Source organism: Carya illinoinensis, chromosome 5 (genome assembly GCF_018687715.1).
Source record: "Carya illinoinensis cultivar Pawnee chromosome 5, C.illinoinensisPawnee_v1, whole genome shotgun sequence".
Classification (NCBI taxonomy): Eukaryota; Viridiplantae; Streptophyta; class Magnoliopsida; order Fagales; family Juglandaceae; genus Carya; species Carya illinoinensis.
The window spans coordinates 16449793-16466870 of NC_056756.1; the positions used below are offsets into that span (position 1 = coordinate 16449793).

The 17078-nt window shown below is 34.7% G+C and overlaps 1 protein-coding gene across 2 annotated transcripts; it reads left to right on the forward strand.

Annotated features, from left to right (window-relative positions):
* The first annotated feature begins 8857 nt into the window (after positions 1-8857).
* LOC122310560 (probable methyltransferase PMT2) lies at positions 8858-15264 on the forward strand. Of its 2 annotated transcripts, none has more exons than XM_043124536.1 (7): positions 8858-9302; positions 10035-10701; positions 10837-11047; positions 11246-11540; positions 12354-12743; positions 13122-13199; positions 14664-15264. In XM_043124536.1, the coding sequence occupies exons 2-7, from the start codon at positions 10054-10056 to the stop codon at positions 14893-14895; spliced, it is 1854 nt and encodes a 617-aa protein (XP_042980470.1). In that variant the 5' UTR covers positions 8858-9302; positions 10035-10053; the 3' UTR covers positions 14896-15264. The 2 variants fall into 2 exon arrangements, with proteins under 2 accessions (XP_042980470.1, XP_042980469.1); XM_043124535.1 differs by having other exon boundaries at positions 8859-9302; positions 10047-10701.
* The last annotated feature ends 1814 nt before the right edge of the window (positions 15265-17078 follow it).

Sequence of the window (17078 nt, forward strand, 5' to 3'; positions counted from 1 at the left end):
TCATAATGGTTTCAAGAACATGTACAGTTTTGAAGAGGATGGAAAAACAATCAAACTTGCTCCTTTAATTCCAACACAGGTCTATGAGGACTAATTAAAACTGAAAAGTGAAAGTGAGTCAAAAAGAAAGAGTGAAAGTGAGATCAAGCAAAAAAGAAAGAGTGAAATAAATAAAGAGAGTGAAAAGGAAAAAGAGAGTGAGAGTTCAAAAAAAGAGGAGAGTGAAAGAAAAAAATAAAGTGAAATGGAAAAAGAGAGTGAGGGGAAAAAAGAGAATGATGCCAAAATATCAAGAGAATGAGAGAGTAAAAAGAACAAAGAGAGTGAAAAGAAAAAAGAAAGTAAAAAGAATAAAGAGACTGAAGAAAAAAGAGAGAGTGAAAAGAAAAGAAAGTAAGAAGAAAAGTGAGAGTAAAGAAAGTGAGAGAAAACCAAAGAGAGAAGTAAGTTTTTATACTAAGGCAAGCTTTTATATTGACAAATTTAATGACTCTTTGCCTAGTGTTTTTGTTTCTTTATTGTAAGGATATATGGTCAAGATTTCTAGCGGAGTGTTTAGTGGATTGCCACCTATTAGAGAGATAAAGCAATATATTGATTTAATGCCAGGTGTGACAATTACTAACCGACCTCTCTTTGAAGAACATGAGTCATTGACATTCTTAAAGGAATAAGGTAACTTATTGACTAGAATGCATGCTAAGTGGGAGGACTGTTTTGAGACTTTTCCTCGTGTAGTCAAGTACACATATGGAAGGAAAAATTTTGTGGTTGATGCATTAGGAAGAAGGTATGTATTTATTTTTATTTTGGATGCAAAGTTATTGAAATTTGAATATGATAAGAAATTGCATGCTAAAGATGATGACTTTGATAGTGTGTATAGAGTACATGAGAAAGCATTGTTTGGTAAGTGCGATAAACTAGATTGGTATTTTTTTAAAGAGAATAGACTTTGTGAGCTTACTAATTTTATGCGTGAGTCGCTTGTGCGTGATAGACATGGAGGTAGTTTGTTGGATAACTTGGGTGTACAGAAGATTTTAGATGTGTTACATAAGCACTTTTGGGCATATAATTTGCCATTTATTGATGTGTTGCATGAACGTTTAAGGCAGTATCATTTTCCATTCATTGACGTGTTGTATGAACGTTTGGGGGAATATTATTTGCCATTCATTGAGTTTGCATATAATTAGAGTTGTCATTTTGGTGTAGAGAGGACTTTAGATATCATTCATGAACGTTTGTGGCAGTATCATTTGCTATTCATTGATGTATTGTATGAACGCTTGTGGGAATATTATTTGCTATTCATTGAGATTTCTTATAATCGGAGTTGTCATTATGATGTAAGGAAGACTTTAAATGTAATTCATGTACGTTTATGAGATTATCATTTACCTTTCATTAGCTTGTTGTATGAACATTTGTGAGAGTATCATTCGCTCTTATTAGAGTTTGCATGTAATAGAACCATGCATACTATCAAGAGATTTTTTCAAGAACCTAGATTATATTAAAATCTAGACCCGTTGAAGAACTCGTCTCAAGAACCCATATTACAAATGAGAAACACCACAAATGTTGTGATTTACTTTTGATAAGTTCAAACGTTTAATCAAGAATAAGAGTTGATAAACTCAATTCACAATGAATAAAATTCATTAATTTCAATAATATCTAACTTGCTCAAATGAGGCTATAAGTAGTTTAAATAAATAATCCCTAAAAATCCTAGTGAATAGTACTGCAGGTACAATAGAGTGAACAGTGTCGCGCTATAGTGCTTCTAAAACCCTAGTTAAAATAAAATAATAACTTTTCAAATAAGCCATTGGCCAAAATACAAGCCTTTTCCAAAAATCCTAGTTCATTAGAAATAAGACGTGTAGGCTGGTCATTCTTAAGCCCAATTATTTTAGATTAATTCTTATAATTAATAGAATAAGCCATTTTAATGAAATTAATAAGTTCATAACCTTCAATAACAATAGGCCGGCCCGGCTCGGGATGTCCAGCCCAAACATCTTATTTATAATGAACTAGGATTTTTGGAAAAGACTTGTATTTTGGTCAATGGCTTATTTGAAAAGTTATTATTTTATTTGAACTAGGGTTTTAGAAGTACTATAGCGCGGCACTGTTCAGGTGGAGATTCGAGGTCGAATCATTTTGAGGAGATGGGGAATGATGGGCTTCAAGGCGGATTAAGTCTTAAGAATCAATTACAAAATCGAGAGCTAAGAAGAGTAAAGAGGCAATGCAAGGATTAGTGCAATTCACTTGGGTCAAATCTAGTAAGAGCCCAATATTCAAGATGGACTTGAAAGAAGAAGATCTAGTTTTCATCTATGTGATATGCTATGGAAGATATGACTTGGGTCGGTCTATTGTTATTGAAGGCTATGAACTTATTTATTTCATTAAAATGATTTATTTTATTAGTGATAATAATTAATCTAGAATAATTGAGTTTGGGATGTCCAGCTCACACGTCTTATATATAATAAACTAAAGTTTTTGGAAAAGACTTGTATTTTGGCCAATGGCTTATTTGGAAAGTTATTATTTTATTTGAACAAAGGTTTTAGAAGTACTGTAGTGCGGCACTGTTTATGCTATAGTACCCATGGTACTATTCACTAGAATTTTTAGGAATTGTTTATTTAAACTACTTGTAGCCTCATTTGAGTATGTTAGACGTTATTGAAATTGATAAATTTTATTCATTGTGAATTAAGTTTATCTTCTCTTGTTCTTGATTGAACATTTGAACTTATCAAAGGTAAATCACAACCTTTATAGCATTCCTCCTTTGTAATCTGGGTTCTTGAGACTAGTTTTTCAACGGATCTAGATTTTTATATAATCTAGGTTCTTGAAACAATTTCTCATCGAGTCTAGATTCCTCCATCCAATAGATTTGGTATTGGCTTACTTGGGTTTGTTTATCCAATATTATTGTTAGGTCTCAAAACGAGTCGATTGAGATTCACATAACGAATGTTGCAGCCAAGTCGAAGAGGGCTTGACTAGCCAAACCTTCGACATTGCCAAGGCTTGGAGAAGTTGCACATGCGGGCGAGGTATTGAGTGTGAAGATGGAATAACAAACGGAATAGTATCCTGGAAAGGGTCGTCGACTCTATTTCTTGAAGCTTTCTTCGTTTTAGCAAAATATGAAGCATCCTTTGAACGAACACATTTCTTTGAAACTTTTCTTGAAGCTTGTTTTGGTGGAGAGGGAGACGTCACGGCCTTGGTCAGGAACAAACGACCTTTGACATGGGAGCGGGCAAGTGTTGTTAGAAAGTGGTCTATGTTGGTAGGGGTCAATAGGTATTCAATCCAAAGATTGTCTAGATGGCCTTCTGCTCAAGCGTGAACCATTTCAACTCGAGCCAGTTCCCATTTGGATAAGGGTTCTATGGCTGCCAATAAACCTTTCTTCTCAGGAATTTTACCCCAATTGGCCCTGATGAGAAAATCCCGGCAGAGAGTCTCTAAACTCTGAAGCTTCCAACCCTTACCAGAAATGAAGAAGAATTTTCCCATCCAATTCTTATAATTTGAGTGGCAGGTCTCGAATCCGGCTAGTGTTTGTTCCTAATCTTTCTTCCGTAAGCTCAAAAACGTTGCCTTTAGTAGACTGTCGCAGATGGTAAAAGGCCAAGAACTCCCTAGCAATTAGATCAGGGTATTCTTTGCCAACGGGCTCCAGGGTCATACAAAAGATAATACATGCACAGAGGAGAGTCCTCGACACGTAAGAATGAAGTTGAGTAGGAGCAAGGTGAATGAGGTCAAGAAGGTCGTGTATGGGGCGAATGAACAACTCATGCAACAAGGCACAAACAATTAGGGCAACCTTGCCATTGAAACCTTTTTCATCCACGCAACCGCGATCAGAGATCTCCAAGTGAGCAGTGTCTGGGATACCAAAATCCTCATGCAGATTTTGGAGATCATAAGGCCTGAGAGAAGAACGCTACCCCTACCCTTCAAAGGTTAGGACATCCAGGACATGGGAAGATTGCTTGTTAGTAAGACGGGAAGAAACACCCTATTCAGCCATTGAGAATCGAAAAGGAAGTAGGATGAGGAATGCGAAAATCACAAGAACACTACAAGAAATCGTAGGAAAGGAGCAGCAAGAAAGGAGAAGCTAGAAAGAAGAATTAAATGAAAAGAAAGATGGGGAGAAGAGGGTAGTGTGCAAATTGAGTGGGGAATACGAGGGGCCGATGACTCTAGCATCATGACTTGACAACAGGATGCGAAGGAAGGGGAATGGTTGCAGGTCGCCTAGTAAATGTCGCCATAACATGGACAATCGAAGTCCCCCCTCTCTTAATTCTTGAAAATTGAAAACGGCGGGATAAAATGTTTAATGGGCTAATGGGGTGGCCCATCAGGTCCCGTAAAGAAACTAACGGGGTAGTTAGAAGGCCCTGATTCAGCCTGAGTCACTCATAGCCCAAAAATTAAATTTACAGCTTTGTAATAAATCAGCGCAGTCATAAAAATGTATTAACCATTAATGAATTCCTTATGCCTACGAGCAAAGGGAATTAGGCGGATGTTGATAATGGATAAAAGTTGCTGGCCAAAGTCCCATGAAAGCTTGATACTCTTTTGGTTAGCAGAATGGATAAGTGATAGTATGACAAATAGATAACTCATATTTATTAGATATAGACTTCACGCCTATTTAGTCGTGAAGATATTCAAGTCATAGTGTTCATCCTATATGACCCTACACCTTATATATGTGCACCAAGTATTTTTGAGAACATCTCTGATCATATATTTGAGTTATTATACATCACTTTTTACTGACTTAAGTATCAAAATGATTCTACGTATTTAGCGCCATCAACCTTTGATTTGCAAGCTAACATTTACGCTCAGCAGTGGAATTCGTCCTTTACAAATTGGTTAAGATATATTGTTACCATTGAAGAACAATTGGGGTTGATAATCAAACCTACGAGGGGAGGGAAAGAGAGAGGGGAGAAGGTCAATTTATCTCCTACAAGCATTTCTATTTTATATTTATTAAAATCCATACGTGTCAAACGTTAGTATAAATCTAATATTGTCATCGCATCCTGCTTTTAGACTCTATTTATATTTTGTATAAATTTTTTATAAAAGCAATGCTACATACAGTCACTTTTACGTACTCTCTGCACACTTTACTGATATAATTGGCTGGATTATTTTTTTTTAATATCCAACTAATTATATCACTGGAATGCACAAAAGAGTGTACAAAAATAACTGCACATAAATTTTTGATTACCTACAAAATCAGATGCTCCGAGTCCAAGAAACTGCACTTACGTTCGAAAACGACTTACAAATATAATTCAACATCTAACATTTAATGTAGATGGTGCCAGTGCACCTCAAAGTCTCTGGTGGCCATGTATAAATTAACGACGTGATTTTGTTGCGGGGATAGGGGCTAACCATTAATTAAAAGTAATAATATTTATAGTTATAAAATGTGTAAGGTATTATATATTTATTTTTAAAAAAATAAATAAATATAAAATTTATATAAAAAATTTAATCTTTTAATAATAAATTATTATTTTTTTAAATAAATATACGATACTTATATAATTCATGATAATATTTAATATTAACCGATCAACTGTTAATTAAACCCTTTATCGATGCTGAAAATGAAAGCCGATCTAACTCAATAATGAATTTTAAAAAACTATATATATATATATATATTTTATAAAAAGAAAGGTGAGATTATTCTTGATTTCTTTGTCCTGAACCCACCATGATATTACCGACAAAAAATACATGTTTCAATCTACCGAATGATATGAAAGTGCAAGTACATATTTTCTTGTAAAGAGGGCTCCATTTTCTCTCTCTCCCATAATTGTTGATCTCTCACGATAACCCGCGACAGCCCCCCATTCAGTGATTCACAAGTCAAACCGGAGAGGGTGTAAGTAACACCTCATTTTGCGCTGCTTCCATAGATCTGTGTATTGATAGATACTGCAATTCACTTGATTGGTGACAAAGCAAGTGAATAAAATAGAGGGTGAGATGACTTTGTCCACAGCCTTATACATGAACAATTATTCTTGTAGTACGCCATGCCATATATTAGATAGTAACTATAAAAGTATATTATAGTTACAATAAGACAGTAGGAATTTTTTATCGTCTTGTTTTGTTTTGTTTTATTTTGTTGTTCTTTTGATCAGGCCATTTATATGTGGCAGTCACATATATGGCATTTCAAGGGAAATGCGGTATTGAGAGGAGGCCCACCCTCTCACACAACTTTGACAAAGTGTGAATTGGTGGGATTCAATTGAGGATGATGATTGATAGATGGGGATAAAATACTGAACCTTCTACAGCTCATAAGCTATGACTGGTGAATGATAGTGATGTTAAATACCGACATGAAGACTTTTTTAAACCTCCTCTTTTGGGGTTGAATCAGACCATGTCGACTTAATGGTTTTTGTTTTTTTTATTACCGTTTTATACTACATTATTCTAAACATCGTTCTTTTTTCTAGATTATTGCTGCTGGTATGAATCCTGTTCAAATTGCTAGTGGGATTGAGGAGACTGCAAATTCCCCAAACAAGTCTTATCTTTCTTATTTTGGCTTCATCAAAACACTCTAATCATTTGCTTTAATAAACTGCAACACTAATCACATTTTCACATATGCAGGTTGAAGATCATGAAATACCACATGTTACTTCTATTAGTACAGGTAATGATTATTTAGTGGAAAACATGTTGGGTGCTAGTAACTTACTGGAATTATTTTGTAATTCATATATTCTAGTTTTGTATTTTGTATTGTAATGTAATATAATGTGTAAATAACAAAATAATGTAATATGTACTAAATTGTATGCATTTTAGTTTTTTATTTTTAAATATATTTATTATTCTGAAAAATGTTAGTATTATGTTTTTTAATGAATTAGAAAAACTTTTCATATAATATAGACTTTTATAAAAAAAAAACTAAGATTTTTAACACTTTTTTTAAAATTTTTAAATAAATATAGGAGAATTATGCTTTTACCCGACACCCAAATTTATGGGTTTTTGAAAACTGGATTTACTTGGGTTACAACGTGGGTCCTAACCCTGTATATCCGGATAAAAACCCAGCCCGGGTTTGAAATACGGGTCTAGAATCAAGTGTATCTAGATACCTAATTCGAAACTCTGGTGATCAGTTTTAAAATTGGATGACCTAATATGACAATCTTATTTTAATGAATTTGAAAAAGGAAGACCTAATATGACAGTTTTATTTTAATGAATTTGAAAAAGAAGATCTTAGAAAAAACGTGCACACAGATAAAATGATTAAGGGTGTATTTTGGTAGTAAAGTGATCTTATATATTTTATAAATAGTAGCAAAAAAATAATAAAAAAATTATGATAATATATTGAATAATAGTTAATAATAATAAAAATAGATAATATATAATAATAAAATTTAAAATAATAAACTACCCAAATAAAACCTAAAACTCCATGTTCTAAAAAGAAAAATAAAAAAACCAATGTTCTTGCATTTAAAATTTGAGATCATTATATAAAAGTAGACTTTCCAAGAGAATTTTCCTCCCCTTTGTTTTTACCTTGGAATGATTAAAAAAAAAAAAAGACGTCCTCTCAGTCCTCCACAAAACCACGGCAGTCCAATCTGAACCCTTGGATCCACAAAAACATCGATCGGCAAGGACTGACGATTGTGCACTGGTCGTACTCGCATTTATGGGAGTGGGACCCGAGCCTCGCCCACCCCCCCGAGAAAAAAAAAATTTATTTTTTTACACAATCAATCCCCTCCCCCGGCCAGCTAGAGCTGGCTGTAGCATGTATCTCCCCTGTCATATCATCTCCGCCCATCGTTTGTCACATATCATCTCCCCCCGGTTGTCCCCGGGCCAGATAGGTCTATTATATTTTATTTATAAATCTATCCTATTTAATGATAAAAATTGATGACAAATTTTTTCTTACCTACAAGCTTAGCTATTTTATTTATTTATTTTATTTTTGAGTTGGGATTTGTTTTCATCTAGCTTAAAATCAATCAGATCTATTGCCTTTCAATGATCTATGGACGCAAGCGCACCTCCCTTCCCTTTACGACTACTTGATCACCAATCAAATAATATCAAAACAATTAACGCGTGAGGCTATGTGCTATTTAACTCTTGTGTTGTCGTATCTTTGCAAGTCTTCAAATGATTGCGTGGATTTTATAACGGTAAATATTATTTTTCTCTCAATACCATCTCTATCGGCACATTTGTCATATGCCAGTTTAGTACGCACATGAGAATATCGATGACACTACAGTAGTGTTTGGTAATCGGAATATATTTCAACATCGTCATTGAAGGTAGATCCCCTTCTTTTGTCATGAATTCATGAGATAATTAGGGACCATTTTCTTATGAGCGAAACGACCATTTTCTTTTGTTCGGTTTCTCCTAATAAAATTCTTATTTTAAATTTAAAATTCTCATCTTATTATTATAATTTTTTAAAATTTTTTATATAAAATATAATAAATAATTTAATTTTTTTAATTTTAAAATAATAATAATAATAATAAAATTATTTTAAAATTTAAAATTCTCTTATCAAAATTCTTTGTTACCAAACCAAACATTAGTCCCAAATCTCAGTTTCTATTTTTCTATTTCTAATACACTATGTTAATTATAAGAAGATATATTTTTCAATTCTCATTTACCTCTTAATTCTTCATTTGCGGGAAACTACAAAAACAGATATCCTCATCTCGTACTATGTGATTATACGATACAGATATTATAATAATATCTACTTTAAAAAATCCAGAGACAGAGAGAGAGAAGGGATCCCCTCGGATATATTTACCAACCAGTGCCATGCGCATGTTCGTGCTCTGAAAAGAAGGCATAATTCTCAGGCTCCAATCCATCACTCATCTCAGTCCTTTTTATTCTTTTTCTCTCTATTTTGTTTGCTGCAAAAATTTTGATTGCGAAGCTTCTAGGGTTTCCAGGGATTTATCAGCAGGTCCCACTGTTATTGGATCCCCCAACTCTTTCTCATTCGTTCATTCAATTTCGGTTTCTCATCATTATTGTTGCTCAAGGAGAAGAAAACAAAACAAAAAAAAGAGCAGTGAGATTTTGTATTTTCCTTTTTTACGTTTTCTTTTCTGATAGGCCTGCCAGATCTTCCACGGTTCCACCACCTTTTGCCTCTCTTCATGCCATTGGTAAGAGATCTCTATTTTAAGCGCCATTTTTTGGTTTCCTTGTTTGCTTGCTATTTCTATGATTAGAGCCGGATCTATTTCCTGCTAGTATAATAATATTGTGAGGGGATAGTCAAGCTTCTTAGTTCCGGATTTTCGTTTATTTGATTAATTTTACCCGCTTTGGCTGCTGAGTGAGCTGAACAAAAGCTTTGGTGAGTTGTTAAAGTGAACCCAACTGAGGATTAGTAGTTTAACTAAGCTGTGTGGAGTGGAGGAACGATTATGGCCTCTTTTTTTTTTTTTTTGGATGTTAATTTATGGAAAGAGTTTTAAGATTGAAACGTCTAAAACTTTTTAGAAATGGGATGAGATGTTTTCAATTTTATTTTCCTATACTACATTTTCTCTGAAAGCAAAAGGAGCTCCATTATGTGAAATATGGATGCTTTATTTTGGAGCCAAAGGAACACTGGAAAATAGTTTCTTCGAGGTAGACTGGTAGAGGAAGTGCCATTTGAGACAGTGGATCTAGAGCTACCTTTTTATTTAGAGAAATTCTATTTTGTGTTTTTTGGAATTCTTGCTTTACACTGATAATTAGCGATGATTGAACATGATTTTTGTCGTTCTCTGAGGCTTCAGTGGTTTCAAGCTTTATTTGCAGTTACGCTGATAATAAACAGATTTAATTGGCAGTTTACTTGTTACTATCAAAAAAATATTTTGATACATTGTGTTTGAAATGACTAGTTTTAATTTTAGGTACCATATGGCAATGAAGACAAATTCTGCTGACGGTAGGACTAGGAGCTCTATACAAATTTTTGTTGTAGTTGGTTTGTGCTGTTTTTTCTATATACTCGGTGCATGGCAGAGAAGTGGTTTTGGGAAGGGAGATGGTATAGCTATGGAGATAACTAAAGGTGGGGCAGACTGCAATATCGTCCCAAATTTAAATTTTGAGACTCACCATGCTGGTGAAGCTGGGAGTATCGTTGAATCTGAATTAAAACTCAAAGTTTTTGAGCCATGCCGCCCTCGTTTCACTGATCACACACCCTGCCAAGAACAGAAGCGCGCCATGACTTTCCCCAGGGAAAATATGATTTACCGAGAAAGACATTGTCCCCCCGAGCACGGGAAGTTACATTGCCTAATACCAGCACCCAAGGGATATGTAACCCCATTTCCTTGGCCAAAGAGTCGTGACTATGTACCCTTTGCAAATGCACCATATAAGAGCTTGACAGTTGAGAAGGCTATTCAGAACTGGATTCAGTATGAGGGAAATGTATTCAGGTTTCCTGGAGGAGGGACACAGTTCCCTCAAGGGGCAGATAAATATATTGATCAGCTTGCCTCTGTAATACCAATTCATAATGGAACAGTTAGAACTGCACTGGACACTGGTTGTGGGGTATGTTAAGTTCTCAAATTTCTAAAATATTTTGTTGCCCACTACATCCTTTTTCTCTGTTTTCTGGGAGGCACATAAGCTTTTCCTATATAACCATTTCACTACTAAGATTCTAGCAACGGTTTATTTTCTCAGGTTGCCAGTTGGGGGGCATACCTTTTGAGTAGGAATGTTATCGCCATGTCATTTGCACCAAGAGACTCACACGAAGCACAGGTTCAATTTGCACTTGAAAGGGGTGTACCTGCTGTTATTGGGGTTTTAGGTACCATAAAGCTACCGTATCCATCTAGGGCCTTTGACATGGCTCACTGTTCTCGTTGCTTAATTCCATGGGGTGCAAATGGTGAGAATTATGTATTGTGGCAGAATATATTGATTTGGAGCATTGAGCTTTTGATTTACAAAGGACTTGTAGTTTTGCCAATTTTTCTTCCCTTTCCCCTGCATCCTGTCCTATATGGCACCTTTATATTGTACTGAAACTGTGATGGCAGCACTGTAGTATTATGTGACACTGGATCTGATATATTTCTCTTCACAGATGGAATCTATCTGATGGAAGTTGATCGAGTTCTTAGACCTGGCGGTTACTGGGTCCTTTCAGGTCCTCCAATAAATTGGAAGAATTCCTACAAAGCATGGCAACGTCCCAAGGAGGAACTTCAAGAGGAACAAAGAAAGATTGAAGAGACTGCCAAACTACTTTGCTGGGAAAAGAAGTATGAGAAGGGTGAAATTGCCATTTGGAGGAAGAGGTTAAATGCTGATTCATGTCGTGGCAGAAAAGATGATTCGCGGACTCCTCTTTGCAAATCTGTTGAAGCAGATAATGTCTGGTATGCATGTGTTTAGAAAACAAAATGTTGGAGTTCATCCAAGTTTATATTAATCCATTATATATGTTTTGGGAGTAACCCAGGTTTCACCACCACCCAAATTAATGACCTTGGATTTAGGGTACAAGACCTTTTTGGTCTCTATAAAATTTATAGCTAGTTTCAATCCAGTCAAATTTACAAAATTAAAAAGTAAATCCTTTAAAATTGTTGCAGTGTCATCCTCTGATCAATAAAACTTACTGCGTTTCATGATTATTGTTGAAGTTGTATGGTAGACTATTGTTGCAGGGAAAAAAAATCAATAAATGGCAATAGCAGTAACTAATAAGAAGTTTTAAAATCTGCTCTCATCTCGTTTTTCCTCTTTAGTTGTCTGTTTCTTCTTCTTTTGTTGTCCTTTTAGAAGATGGACATTTTTTGAAATTTTACATTCCATCTAGTCTTCCGATGTACTATGTTTGGCCAAAAAAAAGGCCATATCAGCAAGTTTAAAAGAGTGAAGTATATCATTGTAATGAGCTTGAAATGTCGAGGATTTGATTTTAATTTTTAAATTTTAGGTACTAATTTGAAACAAACTAGAAATTATAAGGACACAAGATGTTGAATTAGATAATGTCTAGTATGCATGCTTTTAGAGAATTGCCTTAAAAAAAATTGATGGTAACTCAGGTTTTACCATCATCCAAACAAATAACATCTGTATTGTTAACCTAGCAATGTACACTGCTATATTTTCTTTGAGTTATTTAATGTTATTATGTTTTATATTTTGATTCCACCTAAGAAGATGCTATGTATTTCATACAGGTATGAGAAAATGGAGGCATGCATAACTCCATACCCTGTCGTCAGTAGTCCAGATGAAGTTGCTGGTGGGGAATTGAAGGCCTTTCCAGAAAGGCTTTATTCTGTTCCTCCTAGAATTTCTAGTGGATCTGTTCCTGGAGTTTCTGTTGAGACATACCAGGAGGACAACAGTAAATGGAAGAAACATGTGAAAGCTTATAAGAAGATTAATAAACTCATTGACTCTGGAAGGTATCGCAACATCATGGACATGAATGCTGTTTTAGGAAGTTTTGCGGCTGCACTTGAATCTCCCAAATTGTGGGTCATGAATGTTGTGCCCACTATAGCTGAGAAAAATACATTGGGTGTCATATATGAGCGAGGATTGATTGGCATCTATCATGACTGGTACAACTTTCCCAGCTTTCTGCTTCTGTTTGATCATTTCAGCTTTGAATAATCATTTTTGCCTACTTACTCATTTTGTAATTACTTTTTGCCCAAGTATCTTTGCTTTTTTTCTGCTTGTAAAAAATATAAATTCGCTTTTGTTCTAAATGTAGATGGTTTTTGTAGTACTTACTAGAAAATGTTTACTTGCTTATGGTGATCTGTTTAACTACATGTTCAGATTGGCCCATCTTGTGTAGGGTTATAAATCCACCAATATGTGTCTACTACTGTGGAGTTGTCCAACCACAGCATTTTTGAATCTTGTCTTGTTTCTTTCTTTATTTTCTAGCTTTTTAATTATAATTACTAATTTAAATTATATTCCTTGTTCAGGTGTGAAGCTTTCAGCACATACCCTAGGACATATGACCTAATTCATGCTTATGGTATTTTGAGTCTGTACAAAGACAGGTAAGTATTTCTTGAAATATTTATACATTCGAATTCTATCCAAGTCTTTTGGGCTCTCTTAAAGTGTCATTTCAGCCTTGTTAGGCTAGAACGATGTGATACACTGGGCTCATAAATATTTAGCAGTGTTTATTGAAAAATGTCTTATTCTTAAGCTCCACATCCGAATAATTTGGCATTATATTCTTAAGTGATTTCTGTTTATGGGTAGGACATGATATTTTTAGCTTTCAATGTGCCATTGAACCATAAATAGGACTATTCAAGCCAGGTTTGTCTGAGCTTTGCCTGGGTCTAGCATCTTCAATCACCCTAACGCCCCCCCCCCCCCCCCCCCCCCCCCCCCCCCCCCCCCCAAAAAAAAAAAAAACACAACAACAACAAAAAGAAAAATGTAGAAAGGCCTACCCAAAGCATGTTGGAATTGGACGCTCCTATCTTAATTTATACCTATCAAGCATTAAAATATGGCTTAGACTGACTATATCAAAAACATATATATATATATATATATATATGCCTTAGACTGAACGAGGTTGATCCACTTCAATCATAACTCAGTGGTCCAGTGGCTTCATATTGCTTGCCTAGCTAGCAATTCCTGCATGGTGCTTTCTTTAGGCAAGACATCTAGTGGTGCTGTGTCTAGCTGCCCAGGCCCGTGCCTAATTGTGTCTTTTATTTAGCTGAAGTGGAGACAATAAATAATTGATTTTGGACTTGTTGACCATTTGTGCTAGAAAAAGCAAAGGGCGGACCATGGACGTTTAATTTGGGAGCTTCTATGAGTCCTTTTTTTTTTTTTTTATGGTTTTTTGGGCACCGGTAGCCAGAAACATCATCTTGACTAATCCTCGAGGGTGCAGAGGCCCTTGGCAAGGAGTTTTCCCCAAGTACACCTTGGGTAATTTAAGGGAAAAATCCCCTAGTCTAATGGACCCTAGAATTTGAATCTTAGACTTGGAGGGACCACCACCTTCAAGGTGTTTACCACTTGAGCCAACCCCTTGGGGTTTCCTATTTGAGTCTTTAAAGTGAGCTGAAGTTCAGTGGCTCTTTTGCAGCTTTGTGCTTAAAATATAGCTCTATTTAAAGCTTTCCTAGTTTGGAAGAGTCCCTGAATTGAGCTGAAGCCGAGCCACTTCCTAGCAGCTTTGTCCTTCAAGCAGATTTTCCAGTTTGATGCTGTAGTGTTGTTTTCTATAAATGCCACATGGCTCGACATTTCATCGAAGGCCAATTGTTGGTAAAAACCATTTAGAGGATCCAATCATGATCAAGCGAATTTATCCTGCTTAATTTCATTAACCTTATAAATATCTTAGATGATTTTATCTTGGCTAATTAGCACATCAGTAGTACTTGCTATTGATAGAATCTAGTATTTTTGTTTTAGATTCATCTTTTATTTTTGACATCCCCCTGTACTTCTGTAACTTGTATGTACTGCTAAAAAAATGCCAGATGCAATGTGGAGGACATTCTCCTGGAGATGGACAGGATTTTGCGACCTGAAGGTGCAGTCATATTCCGTGACGAGGTCGATGCGCTAATCAAGGTGAAGAAGATAGTCGCAGGGATGAGGTGGGACACCAAAATGGTAGACCATGAGGATGGTCCCCTTGTTCCTGAGAAGATACTGGTTATTGTGAAGCAATACTGGGTTGCAGGTGGAAACTCCACATCCACACAGTGAGTTCAGAAGAGGAGAATCGGAACCTTGGCAAGGTTTAGGCCGGCATTCTTCTCTGTTACGCGCAGTCCTGGCCCAAATTTCGCTTATTTTACAACGGGCACTTTTGCTGCCAGAGTACTTTAAGAGCATATGGAGATAGGGCTGCACGATTCATGTTTAACTGACTTCACCCGGCCCAATGTTTCTTTCGTAGCGATATATCAGACAGACAAGCTAGAAAGTAACAAGGCTTTGCTTGTAAGGTTTGTGGGATTATTCATTTTTAGGCATCCATTAATTTTCTTGTAGAATGTTACAGTAAAAAGACATTCACGTTTAAGAAATCTTCTTTCTGCTAGGAATGGAATGCGCAGTGAGATTAATCTTAAACCGACCCACATTTACAAAGGTTATTTAAATTTTAGAAAGTGCTATTTATTATCACTTTTGCAAACGTCACACTTTTCATCGATCATTTCTTTTTCTTTTTCTTTTTTAAATAAAAAATAAAAACTCAAAAGATTAATAGCCAATGCCAGTTTACTATTGTAGGAGGATAAGAATGAGATAATCTCGTAATATGTAGAATCTTTCGAAAATATAAAAGCATACATACTTCATGCCTATGATAGGAATGAGACGAAAGTATTTAGTATCCTTTAACTGATTAATACGAAAATAAAGAGGTACAAGATCTCGTATCTTTTGAGACGCCGATAATTAATTCTGTCGGAAGGGCGCAGAGAATAGTGGTTGGAAACATTACAATGCAATCGAAACGAGGTCCACCCTTTTTGTGTTTATATGGAACTCCACAGATAATGTTCAAAGGGGAAGTGAACCTGGCCGAACGACATATTTTGTGGCTTTAAATTGCTTGCGGGCCACTGTATGTATTCAGATTCACTTTTATTTTTTCAGGTAACGCTAGGGACAGGTTTAAGGTGGGTAGATTTTATGCAGCTTCTTTCAATTAAATTAAGATCGATCATTGAAAAGTGGGGTTTTGAGTAAATTCCACTTTTATTTTTTTATTTTTAGGACAATGCTATATATAACCCCCTCAAGAGTCAAATGTACCGTTTAAAGTTATCGATAATGTATTTTTGTTTTTTGACATTAAAAAAAAAAAAAAAAACAAGGCAAAACAAAAACCAAATATACAAGCCGGGGATACACTCAACCACAACAACCTTTTTTCAAACGATCTACTAAAAACCTTAGATTAATAAGATATCCTTATATTTTATTTATTTCGAGGAATATAATAGGAATTATTTATCTTTTTCAAAATAACCTTATGTTTGAATTTCAATTACGTAAGTCTATTTAGTGGAAAATTATTAGGTATTCCCAGAGTTTAAACGACATGGTACTTTCATCCTACTACAATATATAGGTCATGTAATTAGAATTATTTACGTAGGCATCAATTTCAATTGAGATGGTATCCTATATATATATATAATATCCTCACTTCAACATTACTTAATAATTATTCCTATTTAGAAAATATATTTAAAAATTAAATAAACTTTATAGAAAATAAAAAAATATATATTTCATTTTAAATATTTTATTTGTTTATTATCTAGTGCCGATTAAACCATGTTCGTTTATGTCTTTCTTTAGAATAAAATAATTGCTCGCTTTTATATATATAAATTCTTAAAATATATAGTCACAATGACATAAAAAAGAACATTAAAAATAAATGTAACAAAATTCAACGTAAATCAGCAACTTTTTTATACACCGTTAATGACGGCCAACAAATTAAAATATATATATATATATATACATATATTTATTAACATAGACCAAATGCACCATAAGAGTTCTATAAGCTGGGTCCTACCATTTGGCAATTTTTTTTATCAATGAAAATTTCTTTTTTCACAATATTGATTTTTCTTAATGGATGAATTCTCAAAATTCACAAAGTAAAATGATTCATAATTCGGTTTAAAAAACTTATCAAATTGGATTTTAACCATCATTTTCCATCTCTTAATGGTCCAAAGAAATCAACCAATATCAGTGCATCGCTAATTCCGTTGGGATCATACCATATCTATAAATATAAATATATATATATATATATATATATATATATATATATATATATATATGTAAGTACCCAACGGCCACCGTGCATGGAATAACGATAAATTCAATGTGTTTATTTGGAAGCTTCATTTAGC